The following is a 19090-nucleotide window of genomic DNA, read 5'->3' on the forward strand; positions in this document are numbered from 1 at the left end:
CCTCTGGGATCCTCAGGTGACCAAGACAGATAAGTTTTAGACTGTCATTGCACAGTCAATGTCTGTGCATAACTATTTCTGGCCTTAGATTAAAAATTGACAAGCTTTCACCCCGATGTCTAATTTTAAATGCCTAACAGCTAAGTTAGATGGKCCTCATCATTATTTCTAGAGGGTTTTTTTTTTCCTAGAGTTTATTTCTAGGCTTTTTTTTTCCCTTACAGATATCTAAAATCCAGTCTTGTTTTCCAATTTCTTTCTTCCCCAGTGTTTCCTCCTCTAGTTATGTCATATTTTTTACTGTCCTATTCTCTATGTCTCATTCAAATTTTCACATAAATACTTCATCACCCTTAAAATCTCCTGACATCTCCATTCACATTATTTGTTCCACATTATGTTGTCCCTCCCCAACAAAGAGCTCCCTTAGTTTTTTCTTTTCTAATTTAACTTTACTGTTCCAAAAACTCTGTTCTCCCTCATGGAGAACTCTCCCACTCTTTTCACCATCCCCCTCTTTTCTTCATTTCTTCTCTAGCTGTTCAGTAAAAGGAAAGAAAAAAAAAATGATGGGCAGAGATGTCTAGATGATCTTTTTTCCTGCTCTCACATCAGCTAAAACACAGATCAAGGAGCTCAACTGCTGGGCTCTCCTCCTCCCCATTTCCTTTTCCCAGCATCTTACAAGTGCTGCTAGGAATTAACTGGCTCCATTGATTTCTTTTTCCTGCAGAAGGCAGGTGGTCGAGTGGCATGGAAGGCAAAAACATGGATCTACCCCACAAAGAGCAGATGTGTGCATTGGCCTGCAGTAATAGCCTAAAACCCCTAGTAATTTTTTCGCTTTACTCAGAAACAGCTTTTTCATACTACTGTCATTAACATTAGCCTCCTGCAGTTGCCTATTCTTGTTTAAAGGCTCTGACACATAAAACCAAATTCTTTCCTTGAGAGGGAGTAAACAGGGGAAAAATATACATTCCATCCAGCAATTTTGCTCTATTACCATATGTTCTTGCTCCACAGCTTATTCTCCTGACTTCAGACGCTGCTGTAACAGCAGCAGCACCTGCCTGTATGTGACTTCCCAGGAGCGCTCTTAATCGGTTCTGCCTCAGCCTGTCCTCATGCGAGCTGCGCTCAGCTGCCTGTTGTTAGGCAGAGCAGGGAGCAGAGCTTGGCTTTCTTGTTTCCCATCTCCCTTACATGTGTTTCGCTTGTACTAAACTCTCACCTTGTTGGAACAGAGAAGTGGAAACTCCTTGTGAACAGACCACGTATTAAACAAATTTCTTTTTTTTTTTTTTTTAATTCTGCCTACCAGACACAAGACATGGTCAGCCGTTTCAGACAAGGGCTATAGTCACGCAATCGCAACACTCTCCTTTTACCAACTTGGTCAATAACTGAGCGGTACGAGAGGGTCAAAGTTTACAGACTGGTGATCTCTGCTCTTGGATACTGTTGTTCTCCTACTCGCTTTTCCTATTGAAAAGTAATTGCTTTGAGCACCAGAAATGATTACACAAGATTATACCTTTTAAAGCAATCTCAGGATCTCTTTCTAAGAATATAGTCTGTAAAATACAGTATGGCTTGCCCAGCAATTACTCACTTTGCTGTAGCTAATTTCAGAAAGCATAAATTGCCCATTATTTTCTGAAGAGTTTTTTTTTGTCTTTGAAAGAGAAGGTGGATGCTTTTCCCACAGATTTTCACACTACTTACTCACAGTTGTACAAATGAGAAATCCATTTCTCTTTTTTTTGTAGGTTTTCATTTTTATTTTAAATTGTAAAGTTTTTTTATGGTCAATCTTACTGATAAACAAAGCTTAATAAAACTACTAGAATGGGATAAGCATATTAGTTTTGATTTTCCCTATAGAAATATTTTGCTCAGAAGATCTAAGTGCAGCATATTATTTCAGGACAGAAAGATCATTCACAATTAAATATGTAATTTGTTAAACAATTCTTTTAAAACCAAGTCATGCCAATATTAGCAAGTAACTTACACTGGTATGTTCTGTGGAAACTCATTACTGGCCTTTCTTRCTTGTAAGACAATGTAGTCACATTTCTATTTGAATTTTCATAACATACATCAAAAAACACCTAGTTCTGGTGAAAAAAAGCAACCTGCATGGGAGAAGAGCTGCAGAAAGCACCAGAATGTCAATCCCTGAAAGTGAGTAGCATTTTGGGAGAGTTAAGATATTATCATTCAGGATGCAGACTGCAAGTGAACTAAAATCAACGTATTGATTTAAGGGATAATAAAATCTTTCATCTTCATAGATAATTTTGAAATTATATTTTAAACTACTTCTGCTTCAAATTTTTCTATAGCTTTCTCTTTCATGAAAAACATTTTGCTTTTGYTGGTATTTTGACTTTTTCATCCCAGTCTGAATTTTCTACCATGTAGAAGCTCCAGGTTATAGTYACTTTTAGAAATCAGCAATGTCTTGAGCATACTTCAGAGGCAGGAGATATTGGAGACGCTGTCTTTATAACAGTGGCCATGATAATGTCCATGTAAGCCTGATAAAATGTAAAAAAGAAATTTGATTGAATCACACAATTAAATTGTTTGTGAAGGAAAGGAAAGGGAAGGGAAGGGAAGGGAAGCCAGATCCTGGCTAGGGTGAAAAGGCTGAGTTACTGTACTGAAATGTATGGTATGTTCCCCTGTTGCGTGTCCATGTGAGGAAGCAAAGAAGAAAAAGCTTATGCTATCCTCTTCCACATGCTGCTCATATTTGTAGTGTGGTGGTGGCGGTGGGAAGCTCTTGTGGAATTACTGTATTCCACAGGGAGCTGGGCCAAAGTCAGGATGTCTCGGGGTATGCTCAAGCCACAAGCACTAAGAAACCACAAGGCAGACTAATGCCATCATTGTGATTCCATTCCTGGAGCCCTTTTAAAGAGGTCTGACTTCAGGACTCGTGGCAAAGTGAGATTTTGAGGCCATGGTAACAAAACTGCTAGATACATTGGTTCATATAACATCTTTCTGGATGGAATTTGAATGATTGGGATGATATTAATTTGCCATTCGTAGTAGTCAGTCTGCATTACACAGAATATTAAAAGGGAAAAGAAAATCAGCCAATTTTATAAGCAGGTGTAAGGCCCTTGGAAAGGCACAATGAGATCCAGAGCATAGCAGAACAAGAAAATTAAATTGCAACTTATTAATGTTGGGGAAAAAATCAGTGTGTAAAATGGATTTAGAAATAGGAAATTATATTGTGGCTGAATTTCTGAAGAGTCTAGCACCATGTGAGCAAAAACTTGATGTTCTGCACATCAAAGCCATCTTTCAATTTAAAATACAGCAAATTATCAAATGTTCCTTTGCCATTTTTTAAGTCATAATACATTTAACTATCTTCTTCCATTGCAGCATGTGTGTGTGTGTGCGTGTGCGTGTGCGTGTGCGTGTGTGTGTGTGTGTGCATATGTGTACTCACCCCCGTATAGCACTGTGCTTTTACTGCGTAATTGTTGAGGTCATCCATTTGTTGGACCTGTAAACCCAGGCTACAGCCTAATAAAGAGGGAGTAGTAATGCTTGAGTCCCTAGGGAAAGAAAGATCAAAAGAACTTTATTTCTCTGCTCATAAAAATAAACCTACATAAACCCACCAATTTTGCCATAGCAAGCATTAGGAACTGGCTGATCAGCAATACTTCCCACTTAGATCTGCCATTGAATTTCCCATAGATATAGCTTTTTCATTATCTTGGAAAAATGTGCACACGTATAGGGTAAATCCTACTTCTTTAGTGCCCTGTTCAATATGTGATCCTCTTTGTCAGCTCTTTCCACTGCACTGTCGAATGGCATGGAAATAAAAAGTAAACACACAAACTCAGAACAAGAGAGAGYTCTAAGAGATACCTTTAGCAGCAGCCAATGCCTTGCAGAGGAATTTGGCTTCCAGGCTAATKAAAACATGGAAAGGAAATGCTGAAGGAACAAGGACTGGCCATTAGAATTCCCAATACTGTGATGCTGGAAAATCCAGGAGAATCCATCTGGCTGCAAGTGAGATCTAATTCATCGATAAGGTGTATAAAACAGACACTCAGAAAATAGAGGGACAATGATTAGGAAAAAGATTAGGAAGAAAACAGCAAAATAYGTGCTACTTTTCTCCTGCTTCCCTTATGGAAAAGGGAAGGAGCAAGTAGCATCCATAAGGGACAGCTCATGGGAATTCTAATCCTCCTGCTTTACCATGGAGATTAATTTTAATTTCCAGCTGCCAATGACCTTTACTATTCTGTATATATAAAATCATCCTTCGCTGCTGTTTTTCTCKTGTTGAACTTTATCCCATTACAGGCTGGATATTCCCAGCTCCTTGCGACTGCCAAGGGCACTGGGGACAATATAGCGGTTAAAAAGCACTTCTCAAATCATGTAAATTTAGGGGTGTGAATATTGGTTTTCTTACACTGCTTGAAGTCAACTTCTAGCTATGTTGGTTACCTGGGAAACTGCTGACAGTATTGTGGAAAGGAATCTATTTAGTGTGGTGTATAGGTGATGGTTTTCAAAAGAAAAAAGAGAGGAAAAAACAAAAAAGGCCATTGCTCCATAATATAGTAACAGAAGTAGGGTGTACTTTTTAAGTAGTTTGTTAAGAATGAATCATTTCCTAAAGTAAATTGTCTGAAACTGYGTAAGTGGTTTAATTTACTGGAAGAGTCTTTTTAAGAGCAATCTAAATATCGGTATTAGCTCAAAATTTGTTTATAACAACAATATTGAAAATAAGGTATTTTTTAGCAGTTATTTTCATTTTCTGTGAACTGTAGAATATGAACTGTAACTGAGAATATTTAAGTTGTTGACAGCTTTTATCTTTCAGAAGCATTACTCTTTAAAGCGCCCCCTAAACGAAGGTAAATATTGTTGGATTTTTCACACAGTAGTCCCTAAAGCTGAGACAGGGACAGGTTAAGAGTAGCTACTCTGAAGAGTAGCTTTTCTGAAGTTGTTAGAATTAAGAATTCCTGTCTCCTATTCTCTGCTCACTGACCTATGTCATGCTTCAAAGTCAAAACAGAAAAGATTGTGAAATGGAAAAGATTATGCTCCTGCCATACAGTTACCGGGAATTTCGCATTGCCTAATGATGGTGACAGCATCAAAGCTCAAGCTGACTGTGTTGTGTTTCCCTTTGTATAGAGCAGTTTGGTTTAGTTTTTGCTAATTATTTCCATTTTAAAATTGTCTGGGAGGNAGGAAGGAAGGAAGGAAGGAAGGAAGGAAGGAAGGAAGGAAGGAAGGAAGGAAGGAAGGAAGGAAGGAAGGAAGGAAGGAAGGAAGGAAAAAAAACCATCCTGGAAGTTATTTCAAGGCAACTGAAGTTATCAGAGAGCAAATGTTAGGAGGAAATGGTTCTGGATGAATACAGCTCATTTCAGGAGTTCTTACTTTATGGCTCTAGGAATAAAAAAGTGTTTTTCCTGAATACCATATAGTGATTTTACTTCTGGAACTTTTTTTAAAAGCAATCTGATGACAACATTATTACTTCCATTATCCTTTGTGTGAAAAACTGAGCTCATGCAAAGGCCATATACATTTTTGTGGAATGAGAGGACAAATTTAGCACAGAGGTGTCTATGAAAAAAATGATGCTGCATGAGAAGATTTCTGCACAGAGGAGGAAAATTTTGCTATAAGCATAAGCTTACATTAATTAAGAACATATCTAGAGATGGAAAGGTTTTTTTAAGAAATGTATGTTATAGTACAGAACATATACAATCAATCTTAAATATGTTGTGTCTGTAACTGCATATTCCTATATGCTATGCCCTATACTTAGCAAATCTGTCTGTCGGAAAGCTCTAATTGCTTTATATGTGAGAACATTAAGCTGCAATAAATTTATATACACAGCTGTTCCATTACTGCAGAACAAGTTTTATCTCCTAATAAATTGATGTTTCTTTTTAGTGTCAACTCAAACCAAAATTTACACCCAAGAAGGTGAACCTTAACACCATATAATTAGTTCAGTGACACCAGTGGTAATAGAGGGTACACACTGTACATCTCTTAAATGYGTAAATGGAGAGAAGTTTTGACTTCTGTTAATTGTTTCTTGAAAGCTTAATTGTGATTAAGAGCAGCTTTAATTGGAAAAGGAAAAGAAATGATGACCTGTAAAACACGCGTGAGGAATAGTATGTCTGCATTTCCTGGGAGCTGCACCATAACAGAAAAAAAAACCTAAAAGGCTTCTTTTAAAGAGGGTGAGGGGAAAAGAAAGGCATTGTGGTTCTGTATGGAGTCACATTTAGGTTAATGGAACAGAAGCATAGACTGCCCTGGACTTTGATTAATATTTAATTAATCTTCTGTAGAGGATTCTGATTTGAATTAAACGGGGTACTAATAAAAGAACCAATTCACCAAAAAGTTCACATAAATTTGACCTGCCATTATGCAGATCTAAATTAAAATGGCCAAAGTTTTGTTTTTTGCTTATTTTATGCCTGCTGTACATCAAGTGCTAGTAATTTGCTAGGAGTGATAGAGCTGGGGAAAAACGTGACCTATGCTGGGCAGTAGTAATAGAGCCGCAGCTGTAATATAGGACATGCCATTTACTTTATTTTAAATAAATGCAATAAGCTAATGAGTTGTATTGTTCTCTCAACACAGGCTTTTACAACCCCTGTAAAAGAAGCAATTACCTGTATACAGCATGGGGAAATACAGTTGTTTGTATGTAATCAGATAACTGGACTCCTGTCTCTGTCTTGGGTTGTCTTGGGTTCAGCTGGCAGGGGAATGAAAAGGAAGGCTACCTTGGATGGGTCTTGAGGCTATTATTATTTTATATATGCCAGTGGCTTAAAATGGCATTGTTTTTGGTTTTGTTTTTTTTAAAAAATAGAAGGGATCCTGCGGTCCTTATTCTTAGTTGCTTTCATGCCTTTATATCTTCATGCTCAAGGCAAAAAAGGGTGTGTTTGTTTGTTTAGGGGCTTTTTTTACAATAAGATAACCCTTTATCTTGATATTACTCCCTGTGAAGCACAGCTTTTGGGTGTAAAAGAGCGGTTTTGTGGAACTGCTTGTACTTCTGTGTTCTATAAACCCATGCAAAGGTCCTTCCATATCATGGAAGAATGTCATGGTAGAAAATGCTGTAAGTGAAGGCCGTCCCACACCACTTGGGCTTCCTTGTTTTCCCCTCCCACATTGTGACATGATTTAGGGGTCAGTATTGCTTACTGCAAAAAAAAGACCTTTTCTGATTCAGGTTCTATGACTTTAGATATGTGATTCGGTGTTAATTCTTCTGGTTTTAGGCATCTCCAGGGTAGGCCTGGGCCTACCCTGGTCCCTATGGGCTCCCTGTGCACTGGGCAGTGATGGGCACCCTGCCCTGCTGACCCCCACCTCCTGCAAGCCTTAGCACTGTGGCATGTTGTCCACAGATGTGTGTGTTGGGTGGGGAGAAGTTCTTAAACTGTAAAAAAATATGTTAAGGAACTGGTTTTAGGCAGTCTGTGCCATGTCTACTACATTTAGTATCCTGCTGCTTGATTAGTGTTTAGTGATGTACAAAACTGGCAAATATAACTAAAAATAAATAGCAAAGTGCCAGCAAAATCAGACGTTTGTGCACTCTCCTTCCTAAGGATTTTCATAATTCTTGTCATAGATCGTGTTTTGTTTTTGTTTCCCTCTAAAGCAGATCATTGTGAAACTCAAATGGGAAAATGCATAAAAGAATGTCTTGAAATTTAAATCATTAATTTCTCTCCTCCTTTGTAGCTCACAGTAATAGCAGGAATTGAACTTCAGTTAGAAGCATAGAGATGCTTACTCTATGCTTATACTACTTTTGTAAGTTAGCTGGGCTTATATYACTTTTAAAATTCCCATAAATAAAAGCTTTCTGTTACTTTTGYAAGGGAGAAGTCATTTTCAGAGGTGGCTAATGCACACACATGTAAGGAGCAGCCTCTCAGATGTGCTGTAAATGTAAATGTACTGTACAGTAAATGTGAGTCTCTTGACAACATCATGGCAGTCGCACATGGCAAAAAAATAGCAGGTGACCTGTCATAAAATAGTCCTTGAATTACAGAGGCAATACCACACTGTGAGTTTATTTCAGATATTAATCACAAATACCAGTGCAGCACTGTGCTGCTGTGGTTTCATTTGTCTGTCACCGGCTCATTGTATTTCTACGTCATGGTGCTCATGGTATCGAGAAAGAAAATTTATTGAGACTTTTGTTTTTAAGGTAATTGAGGAAGATACAATGAGTTTCTAAATTCAAGAGAAAAAAATATACATTCTGTTTCATAAATATATTGATTTTAATACAATGCAGACTATTTGGATTTTGGAAGTGAAGAATGGTCAGTGCTAGTAGAAACCAGTCTATAATTGCATTAAATGGGATTGACCCCTGTGTGTATTAATAGCTTCAGTTACTTGTCTATAATATTTCAGATTTTCTTTGGGGATTATGAAAGAGCTTTTTGTAGGTGTGCATCAAATTCTTCAGGTCAATGAGGTTGTTAGTTAGGTATGCTCACAACTCAATAGGTGCATTTTATTCCACTGGCAGCCATTCCTCTTTGCTGGAAGAATCAAAATTCCTACAAAAGATGTGGAGAGTATTAGTTATGTCAGGGTACAACTTATCCTTCTGTCATTTGTTTATTAATTATACATTTTCTGGCATTATAATAATTATTTCCTCTTACTGTAAAGTAATTATGTATGAACTTTATATGGATTTCTTTGCTGTGTCCCAGGAGTTTATAAATTACAGTCATGAACTATTTGAAAAATTCCACATTCTCATTGCTGTTCCATCATCTTAGCAATTTCTTCACCATCTTAATTGTGGAATAATAGAGAAAGGGAAAATATTTTAAATATATGAGTAGACATGGCAAACTTTGTGTTTCCCAGACTTGTATTTACGATATAGATCAAATGTGTACTGTGTCCTTTGACAAGTCCAGGCCATTAAATGCTTTATTCATGAGCTGGGATCAAGGGATTGTCTCAATTCTAGCACACCCTCTGAAATAAGATAATACAAGCAATTTCTATTAAGCATTATCCTCTAGGAGAATGGGGAGAAAGGAGAAATTCTTTATTCTCTTTGATCAAATCTGAACAGTAGAGAAATATTATGCATTAATGCTTAAAATTAGAGATTTTATCAGCAATCAGTTTAGTAAGTAGAATCTGGACTGCCATACTGAATAAATATACTTCTTAATACATGTAAAGTGTTGATTTCCCTAGAGGTGCTCTTTAATTCATTTCAGAGAAGATTCAAGAGCTAGTAAATAACAAAAAAAGGAAGCTGAATGATATAGCTGTAAGTGGACACATTTAAATTGGCGTGGCATGCATCTTCCTCGTTGCCCAGGGATGGTTTTTGCAGACAATTTTTAGAGCAAATGGTTCCAGAATCAGTCCCTGAGATTCATGTGGTAAAAGGAAGCTTGAAGCTCATTTTATTTATTATTTATTTCCCTTAAAACTTCTCAAAGCTCTTGGTCAGACCTTTAAATGCCTTTAAACTCCATTGGATTCGATGTGTCTAAGCAGTTTTGCACTGCTTAAGGCTCCAGGGCAGTGTGGCATTTCAGAGCACAGAGCAACCGGTGGTGTTGCTATTCATTAGTCAGAATTACATCGGTGGCAATTTCCATTTCAGTGAAGCCTATGAGCTAGAAATCTCACTTTTTAATAACATTCAGGAAAATAATTCCTGATTTCTGCATGAGGCACCGTGAAGCGCAGGTGTCTCCCGCATCCCAACAGCAACCGAAGTGCCTGGATTGCAGCAGAGCTGGGCCTCTTGCCTGCAGTTGCTGAGATAACATTATAATACAGTTTATTAAATTGATTATCAAGCAACAGAATGAAATGCACTTTGAAGCTTTTTTGATCTGACCGAGGATCTGTCATGTGATGTCTACTGTATTTTGGGGTATCTGGCCAGGGCTTCTTTCCACCACCATCGCGTGGGCGACACAGGCGTGTTTAATGTTTTCAGAAATCTTCAGCACTCGCCATTTGTACTAAAATYGCCCCAGTTGAAGGCATCAATATCTTACAGATTCGGCTGAAACTATGTAATGATGACAAAATAAAGTGATATCAGTTTGGATGTATTTTAACATTATGTCAAAACACGTTGTCATCAGATTCTCCAGAGACACCATTATGGTGTCAATCTCAACCTAAGACTGTAAGAATAACAACATGAAATGATACACCGTAACTCTGTAACATAAGGCCAATAACAAGAAAAATAAATCTGACATACTAAGTAGAATTCCTTATTAAACATTTTTCATTCCTTTCTGTTTATCAAAAAATCTGGCAAGTGTATTACTGGAAAAGCCTTATTATGTGTAGCATTAAAGTACTGTGAAAGCTGAAAAACAAATTGGCTGAGCCAAGGCAATCTTAACCACACAACTTGGTATGTTGTAATGTTTGGCTTATCTCAAGTATAGCTCTATGCATGTCAGCATATGTCAAAACCTTTCTCTTATTATATTTTTTTTCTATAAATGAGGGTTACAAGCAGTAGTAGAGCATACCCTGTAAAGAACCATTAAAGTTGTGGTAAAGTAAATGAGGGTTGGCTGTTGCTCCGGATTTATACAGGCTCTTAAAACTCTTAAATAAAGCAATTGTCCATTTGTACATGTGTGAACTCAAATGTGGAGAGGCTTAGTGACTTGGTCATGAGTCACCGAGAGAAAAATTTTGTTTCTGATTAATTCTTCTGCCTAAGGCTTAAACTGTTAGATTATAGCACCGTGCCCAGTGGCTATTGCCTTCCACCAGGCCTCCCCGGCAGTAGGGTTTCTCAGGAGGATTCATTTTTCAACCAGCTTCAGCCCAAGTTAACCATCTAGGATGGGAATCGCCTGCCCTGTTTTAGGTGTCTAATGTTACCCACCTGAGCTTGTGCTCGTCATTCTGGGCTTCTTTCTTTCTCAATGGAGAAAAATAATGAGCTCTCCAGGGTGAGTAATTGCGTCCTAGGGCAGGGGTTGTGCATTACATCCTGGAGCAGTTTCCTTCTCTGTTTTGCCCTCAAAAGGAATCTGAATGGCGGGRTTTAACAACATGCCTACCTTTTAAGTGACTAATATTCCATGAGAAAAAATACCACCTTACCTTTTCCTGCTAGATAACTTTGCTCTCCTCTATGGTGTTTATCAGGTTAATTTTCTGGGTAAACCAGTGAAATGGTGTAATGTGCAAATATGGCTTTTATTTTGCAATGAGAGAAATACACACATTAGGGTATCTGAAATCTGCACCTAGATTCAGAGTAAGCAGCCCAAGAACAGCAAAGATTAGAATTCAGTATTTCTAATCCAATTTTTTTCAAAACATAGCAAGGCCATCAGCAATTTCTGAACAGTATATATAAAAAAAAAGATCATGTCTGAGGAAAAAACATTTTCAACATTACCAAAAGGAATAGTAAGTTTAATGATGTGAAAATACCTTAAATAGTGAAAAGAAATGAGTCCCAGCTGCCTGAATAAATAATCAGCTCATTTTGGGGATAAAAGGTAAGTGGTGTTCTTGTTTGACCTTGCCTAGAACTGATTATTTTTTGAAGATAACTGTCTGACGGTCATTTCATAGCAATCTTTAGTTTCAAAGCTAGTCAAGACAGCGTGGTAGTAATTCATAATTAAAACATCTATTTACTAAAATCTTCATCTTTATATTAAAATGCTAAAAGAATTTATCCAGAAATCAGTTGTTTTGCAAAGTATCTTGTAAAGATATTTTTAATCTCCATATGCAAATAATATTTAATTAAAAATCTTAATTAGTTCTTGTGCTAATCGGTATAAATCTTAAAGATCAACTTCATAAGAAGGCAACAGCCATGTAGATTTAGGCACCAATTCAAGTAATCAATCTTAGCTTTGATTTCCATGTTTTCTTGGTTGAGTCACATGGGAAACTGCATGCCCAAGCACTAACTGACGAAAAGGCTTAACAGTAATCTCAGATTTAGAGCTTTATTTAGAGGTTGYAAATTATTTAACTCCAAAAACAAAACTGTGATTCCACAGTTCTGTGTGTTTTGTATAAAATGTCTGCTCTAATACTGAYGCTCCTAGAAAAGAGAGATTCCCTATGTTTCAAATTTCTGAAACCATCTGAAAATTGGTCCCAACCCGGTATTCTTAACCCAGTCATATTTTGTTTGTTTGCTTTTAATGGATAACTTCTCATTTTGCACTTGGCAATTAGTCTATAATTATACTAAGAAATAATGTAAAATCAATCAAAATATTATTTGAAGATTTATAAATCAATAAACCTTCTGTCAAAGATCTGCAATAATTATACCATAACTATGTTAGAGGCTGCTAAGGACTGCAGGAGCCATGTCAACTTTGTATAATGTTTTATTATCTTTTTAAGCATTCAGTCATTTTAAAGAAAAGTTTTTGTCTATACATCGCTGTTTCTGTACTGCTTGAAACTTCAGTTTTGTTTGTGCATAAAGATTTAATTTTTAGTGAGGGTAAGTGCTCTCAGAAGTAAAAAAAATTAAAAAAAAMCCCAAAACATTGTTGCCTGTCCAGGTTAGGACAGGAAGGTGCTCAGAAGATCAGAGGCTACTTCTTTGCCTGCCTCTAATGTAATTTTTTATTTCATTTAGATCAAAAAAAGCTAAATTCTCTTTTACTTGGTTGCCACTCTTTTAGTTCCAGGCTTTGTTCATTTGTAGKCTTTATACGTGGGTTTCTGCCATTGCCTTAACACGTTGAGAAGACGTTCCCTGTTTTCATCTCCCTCTTTTCTTCTCTGGTTCCAGGGGAAGGGCAATCCCCTGCAACAGCAGCTGTAGCCAGGAACGTCACGGTCGCGTGTAGCTAAAAATTGGCTTGGCTTGTTTCTACAAAGCCTAACAGCTCCAAAGCAAGGACTAGACTGCCGATAACCCAGTAGCAGAGTATCTATTTTCATATGTTTGTAGCAGGTTCCTAAAAATCTCTGCTTTGCTTTTTAGCAGACGAATTCCCCTGAAAAGTAAAGCTGGGTTTCTGCCTCCTGTGTGCAGGCTCTGACAGACTAATAAGGAAGAGTGATGGTAGCAATAAAAAGGGTCTTGGGTGCATTCTTCAGATTTCACTGATTGTAAAATGATGGCCCCGCTTCAGAATGACCACAGAGGGACCTGAAGTGAAATTCAGTCTTGAGAGTTTGAAGAGACTGGTGTAGTGAAGTGACCTCCCTATCAGCTCCAGTCCACCGGGTTGTTTATGACTACCACAGCAAAAGCGAGTGCCAAATTAACACCATTTGGGACCTCCTTTTAAGCCCGCAGAATAGAGCTGTGTRTTTTAAACTTTTAAGGATTTGCTCTACTGAAATTGGTGTGAAATGATCAAGAAATCGCGGATGTCAAATTTGGAAACAAATTTCACCCGCTGAAGGGAGCGAGTACCCTGGGGGACTTGCATAACTTCTTTGTGAAGTGATTGCTCTTGGAGATGGTGACTACAGCTGTGAAGGTAAACTGGAAATGACATGAACTTGAGCTCCTGAAGAGCTTATTTCTCTCACATGCATATTGACATATATCCTAGGGTTTAAAATCCTTGTTTTGATAGAATTATTATGCCATAGTGTGCATGTATGTGTACAGGTAACATTGTAGGAGATCTTGCCTGTCATATTAATCCCATCCCTGAATTTAGCTGCACTTGAAGATTGCAGACTTTAAAGGATTTATGACGCTTTATATTCATTTGCAAATATGAAACGGCAGGAAAGAAGGGTTTTTATAACCTTGTGAACAGGAGAAATAAGCCAAGATTGAAAGAGATCTAAAAAAGAAAAAAAAAACAGATAGGACGTATACCCTTCAGCATGCAAGGAACTGTCCTTGTTAGAAACTAACTTTGCATGCATAATTAATTTGAGCAGCACATTCCCTTTCTTACAACGAGAAGAGAAATTGAATTCAGGTGTTTGGTGAACATATGGGGGATTTACTGTGAATTTATGACCTGTAGTTTGAGTGTAAAACCCCAAGATACTAGCTGATAAAACTTAATGAAGCTTGTGCAGAAAAGCTATTTTTATTTGCAGTTTTGTAATTGATACATTTTCTTTTTTTTAACACCTCTCCCCCACCTTTTAATACCTTATTTACAATAAATTCTTTGGCACTTAAGTGGGGGAAAAGGAGTACAGAATAAACTTTCCTATACATCCTTCTATGTTGCAGTTGCAATTGTAGGTTTTTTCACAAACTTGAACCCTTAGTCAATTTTTTTTTTTCAGAAAGAATAGTAATTCTGTGATTATGCAGCAGCTCTTTATTATGCTTCCTGTGGTTGCTCTTTTTTGTGTACAATGCCTCTATGTGTTAATATCAGTGTGTTCATTAGAAAATTTGTTTCTGTGTGTCTCAGCACAGCACAGGGCAGACGGGAAGCAACAGGAGCAGCCAAGTTGGTTGCACTAGTTAAGTGTGAGGAGTGGTGCTTCTTGACCAAGCCATGCAGGAAGGTCCTGTGTTGTGCTCAGCTGGGTGTCAGCTTCAGCTACCGCGTTGCTGCAGGCATGAGAGCATCCCTGGGAGTAAAGGGACTGGCAGGAGGCTGCTCATCCTCCCTTCCTTCCAGCCTCTAGACACACGGAGCGGCGCCTCTTCATTTTTGAGATAATGCAAGCAATCTGTCCAAACAGACGGGAGCTTCTTTTATAAAAATGGGGTGATGTTTATGTGCTCGCTTGAAGTAAATAAGGTCCCATCTGTGTTTTATAGCTGCTATCCAGAGATCTAAGCAGCCAGTCAGAGCAGAGGCCCTGGCTGCTCAAATCGGTGTCAAAAGACTGTGAGGTGTAAAGCAGGCTGTTGGTATATGCGAACCTTTTGGTTATTCTGGTCGTGTTGCAACTGCCTGGTGATGCTGTTAGGACACTTTTCCATGCTGTTTCAGTCCAATTTATATATATATATATATATATATATATATATTTTTTTTTTTTTTTTTTCCAAAGCTTTAGCCATTCCTGCTCAGTAGCATGTTTGTATCCACTTTATCACACGGAAAATCTGTCTGTTTGGAAAGGATTACAGCTGTGCACCTCAGCGCGGGACAGCACAGCAAGCCATTGCTTAATGATCCGAGACCCTGACGGGCACTGCGGTGCCTGCTTCTTTCCRAACATGCGTGACAGCCCTGGCCTGGCAAAGCCTGGCTTACCGCTTCCCGTTTAGCCCAGGCTGGAGGCTGCATGTGTCATTAAGCAGCGCTCACTAAATAGCCACTGGTTAAATGTGCCAGCTTGGACGGCAGGCAGGSGAGAGCCAGACAGAGAAGGAAGCCCAAGTGCACTGCACACAACGCACTTGGGTCCTGAGAGCCTTTTCTTGATTTTAGTTCTCTTAAGAGCACTTAGTAATTAGGATACTGTGGAAGAAGAACATCTCTCACGTCTGGTGCTCAGAGGCGCTGATCATCTCCCACACGCTYGCAGCTGCCCGTTCTTTGAAGCAGGCAAAGGGAAAGGCTCGCAGCAGACCTGCCAGGGAGGCGAGCGGCGGTGCCCCTGCAAAGATGCACTGCACTTTGGCTGAAATGCTTAAAATTAACCTAAGTGAAGGCTTTGATAAATTTGGAGAGACTGCAAGATAACCTCCTTCATTCACATTGGTACTCCTGGACTCTTTGAGGTGAATTTATTTTTGGATTTTCAGGTAAATTGAGTTTTAAAAAAAAATGATGCAGTTAGCCCTATTTTCTTGGACTTGCATCATCTTTCTGCAAAATCCTTTCGTTAAAGAAAACTAAAGCACTGGCTTGTGAGGAAGATGGAAATGAGAGGAAGCAAACTTGAGCTATAGTCTAAAACACAATCTTTCTCCTCAAAGGCAGCCCAGCCCCTACCTTCCTTCATTTTCCCCTTTCCTCTCCTATACAAAATTGATTTAACCCCTTTTTAAATACAAAGCCCCACACTCCACCTCACTTTCTGCATCTCAAGGACTGTGTGAACACAAAGAAATTTGAATAGAATTTGTTTTTAATGCAGAAGTGCTTTTGTCTTTAATTTAGCCCTTTCTTTTCTGTGAAATAATTCTTTTTTAGAATTCACTTCTTTTGCAGTTTTCCTTAATTTAGGTCATGTCCTTTGCTTTTGGTATTAAATAGAAATATTGTTAAAAGGTTTATCTTCTCTGCCATTATCAAACATTTCAATAGCATTGAATATTTCGCTTAACTCAGCTTCACTATATTTTTTTTTTGCTAAGAATAAGATTTTTTTCTAAGAATAAAGCCTTCTTCTCAGGTCTGAGAATAAGTTAATTGTAAATCCTACGATTCTCCTCCTACGATTCTCCTCATCCTCATATTGCATTTGCGTATTCCCTGCTCTGGAGGAGATGTACATTTTAGTTGTATGCCAGCATGGACACTGTGTGTTTGCTTGCTGTTCCACCATTGGGGTAATTCCTGTTATTAATCATCTTTATAAGATGCGTAGAAGTTCTCAGCTCTAGAGTGCCTAGGTCTAGGCCTCRGTGCCTAGGCTTTAGTTCAGTTACTTTTGTTTTATACCTTCATTTTTCTTTACTGTTAAGTAATTTCTGCAGTGTYGCTTTTGTATTGTCATCTTTTAGTGTTAGAAATAAACTTGATTGAGGAGGACTGATGACTGRTTTACCCATCATCTAGAGTATATCAAAGTATGTCTGTTACTTTGCTAGTAATTTTGTACCAAAGTGTAACGGTATTTCTCTTTTAAACAGGTATTCTTACATCTAAGATACTAATACTTTAGGTATTTCAGTAAGTCTAAATGCAGTTTTATCTTTTAAAAAACACTTAAGTGTATGGAGTGTGTTAGATTATTCATTTGTTAGAATAACAATCCCAGTTTTAAATATCAAGCCACTTCAAAGTGTTTTGTCTGACATGGATTGGATTATGATGGTTACATTAAAAAAGTATGGTGTATAGCAAATCATGAGATAAAAAGGAAGTGCTTATATAATAAAGCTGGACAAATTTTGGACATATAGAATAAGTCTGTATAACACGAAACTGCAAAGGAAGATCAGCTGTTCAACAAAATTAAGCTGAATTAAAGAAATAGAATTAGCTGCACACCCGCAGTGAAAGGGGAAATTCTGGAAATGCCAAAATCATTCAATCATTTATTTCCACCTGCTCTAAATTATTCTTTATTTTTTACTTTTCAAAACAGCAATTTGCACATAGCAATTGACCTACACTACAAGTAAAGAATTTCTTGATGCTCCCATTTGCAAAAAAAAAAAAAAAAAAAAAAAAAAAGACAATCTGGAAAAAAAAAAACACTTCCTCAATGCCTTCTGTTTCTTTGCCTTTTGTTTCATGAGGGGAAAAAAGTCCATCTAAAAACATCTGTCTTCACTAGAAGACATATGCAAAATTTTTGGTTTGGCTCTCCTAGCCGTGACAGGCTCCATTGCATAGCACTGAAAAGAGTGGAAAGAAGTAACATATCTTAGAAATCTCTGGCCTCTAACCCATGCACCTACCAGGCTCAAAAGATGTGGAAAACAGTCACAAATGGACTCCAGAGCTGCCTTTTTGCATAGGGGAGAAGACGTGGGATATGAATTATTTGTATCTCACCATATCCCATGACCAGCAATATGAATCTATAGGCTTGTTTTCCACCGTCCCTCTGTAGATTGTTCTTTTGAAACTAAGTAATAGTTGGTCATTCCTTACCAACTCTTTTGAAATACACAATAAATACAGTGCTTAAGAAGGCCATAGGAAGAGATTAAAATGTTTCTGGTTAGTCTTGATACAACAGATTTGTTTTTCAGGCTTCCTGTGATTCCTATATTAATGTGTTTGAAATATGGTGGGGTTATGGGGGTCAGGTGGGAGCAGCACAGCTGGAAAAAATGGCAATGAGATTAATAAATATCCACTTTCTCTCTGCCCCATGAAACAAGCCATTCCTGTGCATATTTCATTCCCATAAACCTGGGCTATGGAGAGAGGATTACCTGTGATAGGCAATGTGGGAAAATTTATGGGTTTGAATAGTTCAAGATTCTGCATATGATTTTACATAATAACTCTAATGCTGAGAATTCTGCAAAAATACTGGCATTCTGGCCCACAAGCCTTTTAATGCTTTCAGACTGATCAGTATAAAAGACTTGTTAAAAACAGAACTAAGGGATGACAGGCGCTTATTGATTGGGGAAAATAATCAAATTTTATATAGGCAGGCTCTGCAGACATTGTAATGAATTTGAAGCGAATAAAGACCTGACAGTACTACCATTTATTGATTGGAAAGGAATATCTTTCATGTTTATTCAGTAGCAAAGACCATTTTGACTTTTCTTTTAATTTCCCTTTATGTTAAGTCTGACGCTAATGCATATATTGCTCTTCATGTCGAGAAGTAAAGCCTGCTGAAAAGATTCCAGTAACTTTTGGTGATTTTCAGAAATAGCCTCATTAGTCTTATCCATACRCTGTCTGAAGTTTCTTTAAAATAAGTCCAAACAGCATTAATCATAGTTACAAAACTGAAGGTCTTGGCATGAAATGCTTGGAAATTATTTCTGCGACGCGACAGTCGCAGATAGCAGTGCCACACCAAGCCCACTGATATTCCCATCCTCCCTCTTTTAGCAACAGATCGACTCCTAATAACCATGACCGGATACAGCGCCTGAGACAAGAATTTCAGCAAGCAAAACAAGACGAGGACGTGGAGGACAGGAGGCGGACGTACAGTTTTGAGCAGCCGTGGGTAAGTGCACAGAGTCTGCCAAATGGGCAAGCTTGCCCRACCTCCCACTTGCCCGGACCGGCCGCCACAACGTGGCGTAGACCCGGGTCTCGCTGCCTCCAAACTTCTCTTTTTTTTCCTTATCCACATTGCCCATTCCCTGTTGCTTTTTAGGCTTTTCAGCCATCTGGGCTCTGCATACGCAGCTTTACTTGCTCTGTGTTTAGGCCCTTGACTTTGAGCTGCTGCTGCTTCT

General features: G+C 38.1%; 1 protein-coding gene across 1 annotated transcript in view; it reads left to right on the forward strand.

Annotated features, from left to right (window-relative positions):
* PARD3 (par-3 family cell polarity regulator) overlaps window positions 1-19090 on the forward strand; it is a 388174-nt gene that overhangs the window by 354935 nt on the left and 14149 nt on the right. Inside the window, exon 24 of the mRNA XM_026048772.1 lies at window positions 18735-18855. Within this exon, the coding sequence (XP_025904557.1) occupies window positions 18735-18855 (121 nt within the window). The remainder of the gene's footprint in view (window positions 1-18734; window positions 18856-19090) is intronic.

This window comes from Nothoprocta perdicaria, unplaced genomic scaffold (genome assembly GCF_003342845.1).
Source record: "Nothoprocta perdicaria isolate Ctin4 unplaced genomic scaffold, notPer1 scaffold_57, whole genome shotgun sequence".
Classification (NCBI taxonomy): domain Eukaryota; kingdom Metazoa; phylum Chordata; class Aves; order Tinamiformes; family Tinamidae; genus Nothoprocta; species Nothoprocta perdicaria.